General features: G+C 35.0%; 1 protein-coding gene across 1 annotated transcript in view; it reads left to right on the forward strand.

Annotated features, from left to right (window-relative positions):
- ZNF385D (zinc finger protein 385D) overlaps positions 1 to 14,450 on the forward strand; it is a 288,653-nt gene that overhangs the window by 151,815 nt on the left and 122,388 nt on the right. Inside the window, exon 3 of the mRNA XM_045555815.1 lies at positions 9,053 to 9,163. Within this exon, the coding sequence (XP_045411771.1) occupies positions 9,053 to 9,163 (111 nt within the window). The remainder of the gene's footprint in view (positions 1 to 9,052; positions 9,164 to 14,450) is intronic.

A 14,450-nucleotide genomic window follows, 5' to 3' on the forward strand; every position in this document is an offset into this window, starting at 1 on the left:
TGTTAATATTATTCCAAGGCTGTTATTGTTTAGATATTTGGCTTCAATATTGTTCAATTTATTTAGCAAATGAACAGATAGGTATTGAACCCTTGGTAAGTGTGAGTTAGTTACTCACTTAATTGCTGGATACAAATAACAATGAGATTGAACCCTGCCTTGACTTTACTGTTGGAGAGTCAAACAAATCAAGAGACATCTTCAGATGGTGTGAGGAATTGTTATGCTCCAATGAGTGGGAAGACCTATCTCAGTTGAAGAAGTTTGGGTAAGAGTTCTGCAATAAAAGATGTCATATTTGAGTCCTGAAAGCTGGGTAGGCATTAGCAAAGCATGGGAAAAGGAGTTTTGAAGTTAGAGGAAGTGGAATGTGTAAAAGTCTTTAAGGTAAAAGAGAGCTAGGTGTATTGGAAATTTGGCTGTTTGCTTAATGTATTTATATGACTTATACATATTATATTTCCTACTTAAATGTATCAAATCAGATTTGGGCTTGATCTGATTAAGGAGATTGATGGAAATAAGCCTGCCCCTAGTTGAATGAATCTATTTGTTAAATGAACTTGTGTATTTCTTTTGCTATTTGGCAAAAGCAAAGAAACCATGATGTGTTTAATGTGTACATCCATTAAACACCACCCTTCCTCTCCCATGCTGCACAGACCTGGATCTTAGTCTTGTGTGATTCGTATTCCTGCTAAATTCCTTACTAACCCAAATCCCATAGAAAGTAGAATAACGTCCTCATCACTCCGAATTATTTTGATTCATGTACAATACTGAATGGTTAGCACTTTTAGATTTTTTTAAAGAAATCAAAAGGAAAACATGATAAATTTTATTAAAAAACTCATATTCATGTCACTCAATTTTACAACTGTTAATATTTTGTCATATTTGCTTCTAGTTAGTTGTTCTATATTTTTTAAAAATGAAACATCATGGATGTATTTATAATCCTCTCTGGCCACTTCCCTAGTCCTATCCTTAGATCCCCAAAAGGCAAGAACAAGTAGGAATTTGGTGTGTGCCCTTCCTTGCATTCTAGTTCTCTTACTTTTATGTATAAATATGTGCATCCACAATTTATAGAATTTTATATGTGTGTGTGATTATTGTTAACTTTTTATTATGGAATATTCCAAACATGTGCTAAAATAGAATAGTATAATAAAAACCCAAACACCCATCACATAGCTTCAGCAATTAGCTACTCAGGACCAATCAGGTTTCATCTATATCCACACACACTAACGCCTAAATCCTCTCAATTATTTTGAAGCAAATCCCAGTCATAATATCATTTCCTTAGTATTTATTTGACTATGTATTTCCAAATGATAATGACTTTTTAAAACATAATGCTATAATTATCACAACTAAAAATTTTAAAATATTTCTTTATTATTATCAAAAATTTAGTTTTCCTTTCCTCCAACTGTCTTCTAATATTTCTTGTACAGTTTGTTAGAATCAGGATCCACATAAGGCCCAATGTTTAGAGTTGGTTGCTATGTCTCTTAAATATATTTAAAGTTATAGGTCTGTTACCAATTATTTTCTAACTATTTATTTGTTCAAAAAACCATGTCAGTTGTTTTATAGTTTCCCATGGTTAGAAATTTGCAGATTTTATTCATGTAAAGACTTATAAGGTGTGTTTCTGTCCCTCCATTCCCTGTAAGCAAGTAATTACATCTACAGTCTTGAACACATTCGAGTTTGATATTTTTGGCAAGACTTCCTTATAGGCAGTAGTGTACTTCTTTAGGAAATACCCTATATCTGCTTATGTGTTCATTAGTATTAATTGATGGTCATTGCCTAGATATGTTATTTCTTTAAGAATTATAAAATAGTACTATGCTAACTTCATACTTTATTTATTGACTATGCACGTGTGAATTTTTTAGTGTCTGATGCCATATTATAGACATTCTTCTGCATTTTGTTCATGATTATCTCTCCATGGTGATAAATAAATACTTAATGAGTTTCTGGAAACTTCTGTACAGTATTCCATCCTATAGCTTTTTTTTTTTTTGCTTTTTTTTTTTTTTACTATTTATCATTTTTCCTATCATTGGATATTTAGGTTGTTTCAGAACTTTTGCTAATACAAATAAAACTGCAGGTACTTTTTTGTAATGATCTTTTGGTGCACACGGGTCAAAGCTTCTCCAGAAATTAAATGTTTAGGTCATATTTTAGATTCATTTTCAGTGTTGCTAGGTAGTACTAAATTTATTTCCACTTTTCCCAAGGCTTCTGAGGCCTTCCAGTGTCCTTCAGTTCAAAATACTCAGCATGCCAACATGCCATACTTTGAGATATCATGTTGTGAGCCCCAATACTGTAATCATTTAGGGAAATTGTATGTCACCATGTAATTGGTAAATATGAAAACTGAAGATAAATGAAAGTATTCTTCTGATATATTGTTAAATGAAAACAATAGGAAATATTCTATGTTATGCCTACAACTATATAAAATTAAGCACTCAAAAGTATAAATATGTACAAATGTTGTACAATAAGAAAAGTGTGGCTCATCTTTGTCCTCAGTCCCTGGGAGGTAACTCCTAAGGCCTTATAATTTCCCAAGTGATAGGTGTATCTGAGCCCCTTGGATCACACCTGAGTTTATGCTAAGGAGGTAGCTCAGGATGGGGCCCAGTCACCAGAAAGACTAACCATACATATAACCAGAGGCTTCAACCCAGGTAATATCAGCCCAATGTCTGGGAGTGACATGGTCTGGATAGTGAGTTCAACCAGCCATTCAATGTTTCAATCAACCATGCCGACATAATGAAACGCTAATAAAAACTCTAGATAGCAAGACTTGAGTGAGTTTCCTGGTTGGGAAAGTGTAGGGAGGGTAATGCATCCTGATTCTATGGGGAGAGGACATGGAATCTCTGCATTTGGGGTTCTCCCAGTTCTAGCCCTATGGGTCTCTTCATTTAGCTGGTCCTGACTTGTATCCTTTATGATACAATTATAAATGTAAGTATAGTGCTTTCTTGAGTTCTGTGAATCATTTCAGTAAGTTATCAAACCTGTAGGGGTTATAAGAACCCCCAAATTTGTAGTCAACTTGTCAGACATGAAGGTGGCTTGGGACCCACAAACTTGTGACTGGCATCTGAAGTAAGGACAGTTTTGAGGACTATGCCCTTAACCTGTGAAATCTACACTAATTTCGTGTAATTAGTGCCAGAATTGCATTGCAGGATTGCAACAATCATTTTGAAAACTCTTTGTCAGCACCTATGAAAGCTTAACCTATGCATAATCTTCAAGCTAAGAACTTAATTCCTAGGTATGTACCTCAGAAAAATGACTGCTATATCCAACAAAACATGCTCAGAAATGTTTATAGCAGCTTATTCATAATATTATAGATTCAAAGAGAAAATAACCCAAATATTAATCAATAGTAGAACAGGCAAACAATCCAATTATGGTCCTGCAATGTAATACTACATAGTAATGAAAGAGGAACAAAATACTAACAGACAACAATGTTGAATGAAAGAAGCCAGACACAAAAGAATACATACTGTGCACTTATATTTTTACAAAGTGCAAAAGCAGGTAAAAAAAAAACCTATGGTGACATCTCATAATGATGGTTGGCATTGGAGGGTATCGACTGGGCAAGTGCTCAGGACTGGGAGCCTTCTAGAATGCTGAAAGTGTTCTATTTTGTTATTGGGATGTGGTAACATGGGAGTATGCATGCATTTTAAAAATCTACAAATTATACACTTATAATTTATGTGCTTTTATATATAAGTTATATATTCATGTTAAAAGTTAAAAAAGACAAAAATGCAAATTTCTCAAATGAACAAATTTTTGTGGAAGTGCCATTTTTAGGAATTTTTATATTGGTGCTTTCTAATTAATATGTGAATGTGAGTAATATAAACAATTTTACTAATTCAGAGTAGATGTAATAAATGTCCCAGGGTTTCCACTCAGTATCACTTAACGCTAGAGGGCACAAATATCCACAAATACCCTACGTATTTATATATAGTGAATATTACAAAGCTCAATTATGGCACTTGAGAGAGTCGGGGGCCAGGGTATTGGGTATTAGCTGGTCTCCCACTTACCAGTGGTGTGTTGTTGGGCAAGGGCAGTAAGAGCTCCTTGGTAAGTTAGGATGGAAATAATGCTTATAAACATCACACACACAGGAAATACCCTTAAGTGTAACCTTTAGAGTTATTGTTACTAGCCATTATTACATAGAAATACCAGCTGGAAGAGACAACTTTTATATTTCCGGACTTCTAAACTTCCTGACATTTGAGTTCTTATTCTTTGTCTGAAAAACTGAAAGCCACAGTAATAACAGCTATAGAGAGAGGAGGTCTCTTAGAGCAGGAAATGTAAACTCAGGGTTAAGCTCCATCCTCTCTGAAAATGCAGCAGACTTCCTACCGAAGGGAGCCCTGAGCTGGGGCTGTTGCACCTGAGGCTTGTCCCTTGGATGCTCATTTACAAATCAATTTAGCAGAATCCCCAGAGGGGAGGTAAGGGAAAGCCTTGGCCTTAGATAGAAAAGCAAAGGTCCTTAAGCCTGAAATGAAGAAAAACATATTCATTTGGCTTTAAATAAGGCCTTAGGCTGAGTTTGAAATTGAATTTTAGTCTTAGAGTTTGGGTAAGCATACCAATAGGTAGTGTATCATTCTTCATTTTTGTTTGTGTTGGGGGGTTGGATAACGGTGTTTAGAAAATTCTGGCTTTCAAAATATCTCAATTTAGAAATTAAATAAATATGTCATAAAATACCATGTAGATTTTAACATTTCTTTTAGTTTTTAATTCAGTGCTGCATGGGTGCAAGATACCTGAAATTTCTATGTATAACATTTTTAGTTTAGTGTCTTTACTGTTGTACTGAAGCATTTACATTTTATGTATATTTTATAATGTTTTTTTCCCCTCTCAGATCACTATTTTCTAAACTGTATGCATTGAACAATGATGTAAAATTTAAGAACAAAGAAATCAATGAAAGCTTTGGCTATATCATTTTAGAAATCATGTATTTAAAAGATTTTTAGTGTAGAACATCTCAGAGATTTTAGTGTTCTATTATGCATGGTTAATGTCTAGGCTGATTTTCTACAACTTATCTAACCCAAGAATTCCTTTCTTTCTTGCCTAACACACGTACTGGCATATCTTGACACCGATTATGGAGAAAAACTCCTGATGATAATATACATACACACAGTAAGATGTGATTGTTTTGGCATATAAGAACTATTTGTTCGTGGGGAGAAAACTCACATATATGACTTTCTTTTTAAATAAAATATTTGATAATAGTGGTAAATAGTGATAAGTTTAGGCAAAATGATCAAAGTGGCTGCGTGTTCCCTGATTTGACAGTAGATGCTATAGTAGTTACACAATATGTGGTATTATTTAATTAACTATTTGACAACAGAACTGGCTATTATTGAGATTTTACCCTTTCAAAATTCCTCATTATAAATGGACATATATATGTATGATATGATTTATTTTCATTAATAAAAGTGTTAAAACTTTAATAGTTTTGCTGTATCAGATTCCTAAAATGATAAAATATAATTACTTTTGGTGGTGTACCTATAGTTTGTGAAACCATCTTTAAAATATAATTTAGTTGAGTGGGTTTTTTTATGTATTCTGGGAAATAAAATTGTCTCGGAAGAAGAATTTGCATTTTGAAATCTGATTTTATAGGCACAGTGATCATAACATCATTCAATTCACACAAAAGAATTTAATCGAGAGACTATGTCACATTTGCATGAAGTATCTAGTTCCAGAATACCTCTTACACAAATTTGGATTGAATGTGTTCCCTGCTTCCCCAGTGTTACTAAAAGACCAAAATAATACCCTTCTCACCAATATATGATAAAAACTCAGCAGTATATATTTTCAGTGAGCATCTTTGATATAAATATGCAGTTCATTTTTGTTTTGAAGTATTATTATAAAAGGACTTCAATATTCCTTAATGGGTCATAGGGATCATTCACCTTATCCCCTGCTAGAAATGGGCCCCATTTATGTACAGAACACACAACAGAACGTGGTGGGAGAACTACCTCTATGTCAGTGACCTCTTTCTACTATTAATTTTTCTTTCAGCTGGCGACTGAAGGCAAAATTATCCGCCAGTGTTCTCTGTGCTTGTTGTTACAGAAGCTTGGTGATGACATTTTTGAAGTGGTAAAGAATGATCCTGGAGAGCAGAATGAGGGCCATCAAGCCAGCTCAGATGCACACAATTGTGTGGCCATTGGCTTTCTTGAGCTCTGTGCATTGTTAATGTTGGTTCTGAAGAAATAGGGATGAGGCAGGGTTGGAAGCGTAACTGGGGTGGAGAACTTGGCAGTGTATGTAGAGAAGAATCCTGTACCAGGCCCTGTGACCTTTCATAGTACTATCCTATAGCAGGCCCAAGCTAAAACTAAAAAAGATACTGGAATTTTAAATTAATTTTTAATGTTGGGATTAAGAAATTGAACTGAATTTAGGCATGAGCTTAGATTGTTATTAAGACTTGAAAAGATCATAGGATTTACTGAAAACAATTCAAATGTTCACCAGTGGCAATGGATAAACACATTGTGGTATAGCCATACAAAGGAATACCACTCAGCAACAAAAAGAAACAAGCTACTAGGCCGGGCGCAGTGGCTCACGCCTGTAATCCCAGCACTCTGGGAGGCCGAGGCGGGTGGATTGCTCAAGCTCAGGAGTTCGAGACCAGCCTCAGCAAGAGCGAGACCCCATCTCTACTAAAAATAGAAAGAAATTATCTGGCCAACTAAAATATATATGTAGAAAAAATTCGCCGGGCACATGCTTGTAGCCCCAGCTACTCAGGAGGCTGAGGCAGTAGGATTGCTTGAGCCCAGGAGTCTGAGGTTGCTGTGAGCTAGGCTGACGCCACGGCACTCACTCTAGCCCGGCAACACAGCGAGACTCTGTCTCAAAAAAAAAAGAAACAAGCTACTGATACATATAACAACCTGGATGAATCTGAAAAGCATTGAATTGAATGAAAGTTGACAGACACAAAAGACCACAGTCTCTGTGATACCATTTTTTGAACTTAGAGAAAAAGCAAAAATATGGTGACAGAAAGCAGACCAGTGGTTCCAGGGGCTGGGGATAGGAGACAGAGATTGACCACAGAGGGACAGAATGGAACTTGTTCCAGGTAATGGAAATGTTTTATATGATAATTATCATGACTGTATGCATTTGTCGGATTTCATTGACTTGTACACTTAACATTGGTGACTTAACTTGTACACTTAACATAGGCATAATTTGCTGTGTGTAAATAAAATTGATTACAAAGAAATTATGGTAGAATTCACTAGTAAGGGGGGAGGGGATTTTATAATTTGCTAATACCAAAAAGTCACCAGAAAAATTATGGGGACAGCCTGAGTTTCATCCAGAATCTGGACAAGAATTGATTTCAGTTAACAAACTTAAAAGGAAGGTGGAAGATAAAAATGATTACACCCATGAGGTCTTCTTGTTCATTGTAACTGTTAAATATGTAAAGCACCTATCTGGGTGGTTCGCATATAGAATGCATTTAATAAATGCTTATTGCTAGTATTTTTATTGTTGTTGTTATTGTTCAGGGTGCATAGACCACCTAATGGGAGCTGTGAACAGAGGGAGACAGAAGCTTTCTCTGACCTTCCAGTGGAGACAGCCTATGAGTGGTTCTGGTGATCTGAAATACACAATATGAAGTGGAATTTATCAATGACTTATTTAGGGGAATTAGTAAACTATAATGTGTCACAGAAGCTGAATATGAAAGCATCATTCCTCTGACACATTCTGAGTTGTTCTGTGTATGTCAAATCATTTCTGAGCTATCTCAATCTATTGTGAGGAGTCTTAGAAGAATTTTGTATCTGGTAAGAGTTAAGAATTCCTAAATTTTCAGGCATTTAACAGAGTCGTGGCTATATACAGAACATTGAAACCGTTCGGAAATGTTTTTTGATTATGAGAGAAATGGGTAGTGTGCCAACAATGACTAAAGGAGTGTTAACTTTGTTTAGCACGTGTTAACCTTGATCTTCACATGTGCTGCCATAAGGAACATATAATAATAGCCAGCACCTATTGATTTTTTTAATGTGCCCAGACTGACTGAGCTAAGTAAATTTCATGAATTATCATATTTAAACCTCATCACAACTTTAAGAAATAGACACAGATAGAAAAGAGTTTTCACAAGAATTAAGAAGCAGATCAAAAGTTTGATCTGATTCTAATAGTTCGAGAATCACTGATGTGAACAACAGAACAAAACTTGGTGTGGGAATATTAAGCCTTATCAGAGCTGGATTGCTGAAATTGTTTCTGTTGTTGCTTGTCCTGTCCTGGGGGTGGATGGAGATAGATAACTGACATCTGGCCCAAACTCTCTGTACCTTCCAAAATATGCTCATAGGAGAGTAGTATATACTAGGTAGTCAGTAAATGATTACTGAATGACTTAATTAACAGCTCCTTATAGAAAGCAGGATTTGTATACTATATTCTTAGGATCCAAAAGATACCAAACATAACATCAGGTCGATGTTGAATAATGGTACATAATTTATTTTCATGACTTCCCAGCTGAATAACTCTATTTTGAAGTCCATTTTGGGACAATAGACACATTTCTGTGTTAAATTATTTGCATTAGCAATAACTTGAGTTTTGATAAATCTTTAATTATATTTAAGGATTATTAAACTGAGACAATTGTTGATCCTAAATGTGGAATCTAATGGGTACATTTATCATATCCTTATCATACTGAGCTTTGAGCTTTTGGTTATCTATTTTCCAAGAAATTAGAAATGTTTCTTAGAATAAAAATGTTCTTTATAATGTGAGCAGTAGATTGAAGCTGTGCAGATTGGTTCTTTAATGAAATAGGAAAATTCCAATGGAACTGACAAGCTTTATTTCTATTTGTTGTATTTTTTTCTCATTACAGATGGACCCAATTCAAAAAGCTGTAATAAATCATACATTCGGGGTTCCTCTTCCCCATCGAAGAAAGCAAATCATATCATGCAACATTTGCCAGTTGAGATTTAATTCTGATGTAAGTTTATCATTTAGTATTCACTAAAAAATGTATTATGCTGTTCTGATCCTGTAGGAGAAAAAAATTTTTTAAACATTTTTCTCTAATAACTGAGCATGTCAAAATTCAAAGGTAGCATTTCATTCCTTATGTGCTTTGATTTTGGAGTTTATTACATTGTGCTTAGTTTTTTACTGTACAAAATCCACACACATACAAGTTTTTATACTCGCAGTTTGGTGTTTGTTTTGTTTGTTTTTATTTTTATTTTTTATCTGCTGGGAATGCTACATGTAGGTAATACACTCTGCCTTTGGGAATAGGACTAATGAGGCTTTCAATACATTACACCTCTGAAATAAGGTAGGAAACAAATCGTATTCTGAGGCCAATAGTTTGGCTCTGTAAACTTCTTTTGCCTGACATGAAAGCTCCGAATTCCAGATCAGCCCTTGTGTCCTTACTTATATTTGTATTAGAAATCTCAAGTTATTGTCCTAGGAATATTAACAGTTTAACAGGGGATCCTAAAGACTTCAAATCATTCAAGCCCCAAAACAATAAAACGTAAGTGGACACAGAGGGAAATATATGTGGACCTGAACAGTGCTATGCAAGTTATTCAGGGAGTTATTCACACCTTTTATACCTTTTCTAGGATCAGGGATGCCTCTGGATCCATCACAGTGATAATAATTTTGATTTGTGGCCAATGTGAATAATCTGTGTTTTCCCCCTTCCCTGCTAAACCTGCTTTGGTGTGGGGTTAGTTCTGAGAGATGCAGAGGGAAGGGGGAATGTTGGTTTGAAAGAAATAGAAATTGGACACTGTTCATACTCTAGGCAAAGAGAGGGACCAGCCCTATCAAAACGGACTCCTCAAGGTGCCGTGATCTAATCCTAGGTTGATAGTGTGAAGATGACCAAACATATCTGCATTCTAGAGAATGTTAAGCCTTCTCTCCAGTCAAGTAGCTCCCTTGGATGTTCTGGTGATGAGGATAGGGTACAAGATAATCAGGTATACAAAATAGAAGTGGCATAAATAAAGTTGTTTGTTTTGTCTGTGAGGAGAAGATTTCATTTTGTATAAGGTTTGCTGTTGTCTTATGTACTCATACCTACTAGTGCAATCATCAGATAATTTTACAACATCACTTTTGTTGACTTAAGAAAGAGAAGAGTAGATTGCCTATTTAGTACCTATCTTAGTCTTTTTGGCCTGCTAAAACAAAATACCATAAACTAAGTAGCTTATAAACTACAGGAATTTATTTCTCACAGTTCTGGAGGCTGAGATCCAAGATCAAGGTGCTGGCCAATTCAGTGTCTGGTAGGGGCCTGCTTTCTGGTTCAGAGATGGTGCATTTTCAGTGTATTCTCACATAGTAAGAAGAATAAAGGAGCTCCCTTGGACCTATTTTATTTATGTATTTATGCTAAAAAATATGCTTATTGTAGTAGCATTATTTTTTACTTATAAAAGTTCAAAGAGAATTCTTTGCCTTAAGATATGGCAATAGTTACATTAATTGACTAATCCAGTTATTTGATTATAGTATAATCATTGAATGTTTACAAAGACCATGTAATAACTTTGAAAATGTTTATAAAAGAATGCTAAGTAAGTTGAGAAGGATTATATCTAGTCAGTTTTAATTCTTAATAAGGAAATGCAGATAAGAAGGATCCAGCAAGTCAACATACTAATGGTATCCATTTTTGGAGGAGGATGGAATGGTAGAAAGCACAGCAGGAATGGGGATGGAGTCTAAATGAGTCAGCGTGTCTTAGCTGTAACTTATTATGTTATACTCAAGTACGGTCTCTTTTCCTCAACTTTCCCAACTTTATAAAGTGGGAGATAATATAAATATTAGAAGGATTGTTTTAATAAATGAGTTAACACATACAAAGCATTTAGAATATCACCCGAAACAGCATCTTTAAATACTAGCTATAAATTGTATAATAGATGCTCTACCTTTTTGTACCGTATTTTATATTCATTTATTTATTTATATATTTATTTTCATTTCAGAATATTATGGGGGTATAAACATTTTGGTTATATAAATTGCTTTTGTACCATTTTGGTCAAAATTATAAGTGTACCCATCCCCCAGATAGTGTGCATTGTACCCGTTAGGTGTGAATTTACCCATCCCCTTCTCCCACCTCCAACCTGCTTGATTTCTAATGAATTTTATTTCTATATGTGCACGTAAGTGTTGATCATTCAGTTCCAATTTAATGGTGAGTACATGTGGTGTTTGTTTATCCATTCTTGTGACACTTCATTTAGAAGAATGCTCTCTAGCTCCATCCAGATTAGTACAAGAGGTATTAGTTCACCATTATTTATGGCTGAGTAGTACTCCATGGTGTGTGTGTGTACACACACACACCCACCACATTTTATTAATCCATTCATGTATTGATGGCCACTTGGGTTGTTTCCACGTCTTTGCAATTGTGAATTGTGTTGCTATAAACATTCCAGTGCAGATGTCCTTTTAATAGAATGTCTTTTTTTCCTTTGTGTAAACACCCAATAGTAGGATTGCTGGATCAAATGGTAGTTCTATTTTTAGTTCTTTGAGGTATCTCCATACTGCTTTCCATAGAAGTTTTACTAGTTTGCAGTCCCACCAGCAGTGTATGAGTGTTCCTATCTCTGCATCCACACCAACATTTGTTATTTTTGGACTTTTTGATAAAAGCCATTTTCACTGGAATTGGGTGATAACTCATTGTGGTTTTGATTTGCATTCTCTGATGATTAGAGATGTTGAGCATTTTTTCATATTTTCTATGTTTGTTGGTCATTCATCTGTCTTCGTTTGAAAAGTTTCTGTTCATGTTTTTTACCCACTTTTTAATGGGGTTACCTGATTTTTTTCTTGCTGATTTGCTTGATTTCTTTATAGTCCCTAGTTTCAGCCCTTTATTGGACGTATAACATGCAAATATATTCTCCCATTCTATAGGTTGTCTATTCGCTCTAATGATTGTTTCTTTGCTATGCAGAAGCTTTTTAATTTGACCATATCCCATTTGGTTTTATTGCTGTGATTGTTTTGGGGGCCTTCTTCATAAATTCTTTGCCTAGGCCAATGTCTATAAAAGTTTTTCCAACATTTTCTTCCAGAATTCTTATAGTTTCATGCCTTGGTTTAAGTCTGTATCCATTGTGAGTTGATTTTTGTGAGTGGTGAGAGATATGGATCCTGTTTCAGTCTTCTTCATGGGGCTATCCAATTTTCCCAGCACCATTTATAGAATAGGGATTCTTTTCCCCAGCGTATGTTTTTGTCTGGTTTGTGAAAGAGCAGATGGCAATATGAGGATGGTTTTATATCTGGGTTCTCTGTTCTGATCCAGTGGTCTATGTCTCTGTTCTTGTGCCAGTAGCATGCTGTTTTAGTTACTATAGCCTTGTAGTATAGCTTGAAACCTGGTAAATTGATACTTCCCAATTTGTTCTTTTTGCTTAAGGTTGCCTTTGCTATATGGGGTCTTCTTTGTTTCCATACAAAGCATAGAATTATTTTTTCTAGATTTGTGAAAAATGATGTTGATATTTTAATAGGGATTGCATTGAATCTGTAGATCACTTTGGGTAGTATAGACATTTTAACAATGTTGATTCTACCGATCCATGAGCATGGTATGGTTTTCCATCTGTTTATATCCTCTACTATTTTTTTCCACAGTGTTCCTTGGGCCTATTTTATAAGGGCATTAATTCCATCCATGAGAGTTCTTCTCTCACAAACTAATCACCTACCAAAAAGCCCCACATCCTAATGCCATCATTTTGGGGGTTAGAATTTGAACATATGATCTGAATTTGGCAGGAATATAAACATTCAGTCCATAGCAGCACTTAAATGGTATTTGCTGCTAAAAAGAAAGAATACACCAAACATATAGCATTTGATTTGAAGAGATGTCTTTTGTTTGTTCATTTTTTAATACTGAGCACCTTGATTTGAATTATATAAATTTATCCTGGGATTGTTTATTAACAATATTTTCAAGTGATGATTGTTACATAATATTCTCTACCAGCTATTTTATAGAGTTCTCCTAACATGAAAATAAGAATTTTGAACTGGACTGAGTGCAGTGGCTCAATGTCTATAATCCTAGCACTCTGGGAGGTCAAGGCAGCAGGATCACTTGAGCTCAGGAGTTTGAGACCAGTGTGAGCAAGAGCAAGACCCCATCTCTACTTCAAATAAAAAAAATTATCTGGGTCTTGTGGCGTGAGCTTGTAGTCCGAGCTACTTGGGAGGCTGAGGCAGGAAGATTGCTTAAGCCCAGGAGTTTGACGTTGCAGTGAGTTATGATGACACCATTGCACTTTAGCCCTGGCTACAGAGTGAGACTCTGTCTCAAAAAATAAAATAGAAAAAGAATTTTTAATTCAATAGTTATAACTTTGGTCATTTCTAAATGCTTAAAAAATAATCATAGAGTTTCATAATTGTTACTTTAAGTGGCTCCTTTTAGTTCTTTTCTTTTTAAATTGTATTGATGCTTTACTTTGGAATTGATCAGATAATGATGTAAAAGTCTCCCAGGAGCCATGTTGCCAGCTTCTTACATCTAATGGGGCTATTTCAAATATATGCTCCTGCCAACAATTCACTGTCAATATTCTGTTCTGTATTAGCGATATTTCCTGTAAACTAAGAATCAGAAAAGGACTTCAAGGTCATTGAAACTTATCTCCCACTGAGTGCACGAATCCCATGTATCATGTCCAGGCCAGTTCTTTTGGTTGATTATTCCAAGTGATGGATCAATCACAACTTCCAGAGAGTAGTTCTGTTTTTTTGAGTGTTTCAAATTCTGTAGATTGGTATCAAAGTTATGTTAGGACATTTTGGAAATATTATCAGATATGCTTTAGTAATTGAATACATACACATATGATTATTAACATTAACATAAAGAACATCATGTAAGGTATATTAACATATTTTTGTCTAAGATGTAATCTTATATTATTTCTTTGGTAACAGAGAGTAGCAATTTATTTTGTTATGGAAGTTTCTATGTGATGTAGGAATCAATATGTATTTATTAGGGACAGTTGGCTTCTCACTCTCATAACTTTGCTTTCAGGTCTGTCCAGCATGTGGTAAATGGAAATTGGGCAATGTATTTGGGGGATTTCTACTAATCAGTCTGAGTCATAATTAAACAATTGTAGCCTTGACTGTTTGCTAGATGGTTAGTATATTAATCTTTTACTGCTGCTATAACAAATTACTACAAACTTAGTGGCTTGAAA

Source organism: Lemur catta, chromosome 1, assembly GCF_020740605.2.
Source record: "Lemur catta isolate mLemCat1 chromosome 1, mLemCat1.pri, whole genome shotgun sequence".
Taxonomy (NCBI): Eukaryota; Metazoa; Chordata; class Mammalia; order Primates; family Lemuridae; genus Lemur; species Lemur catta.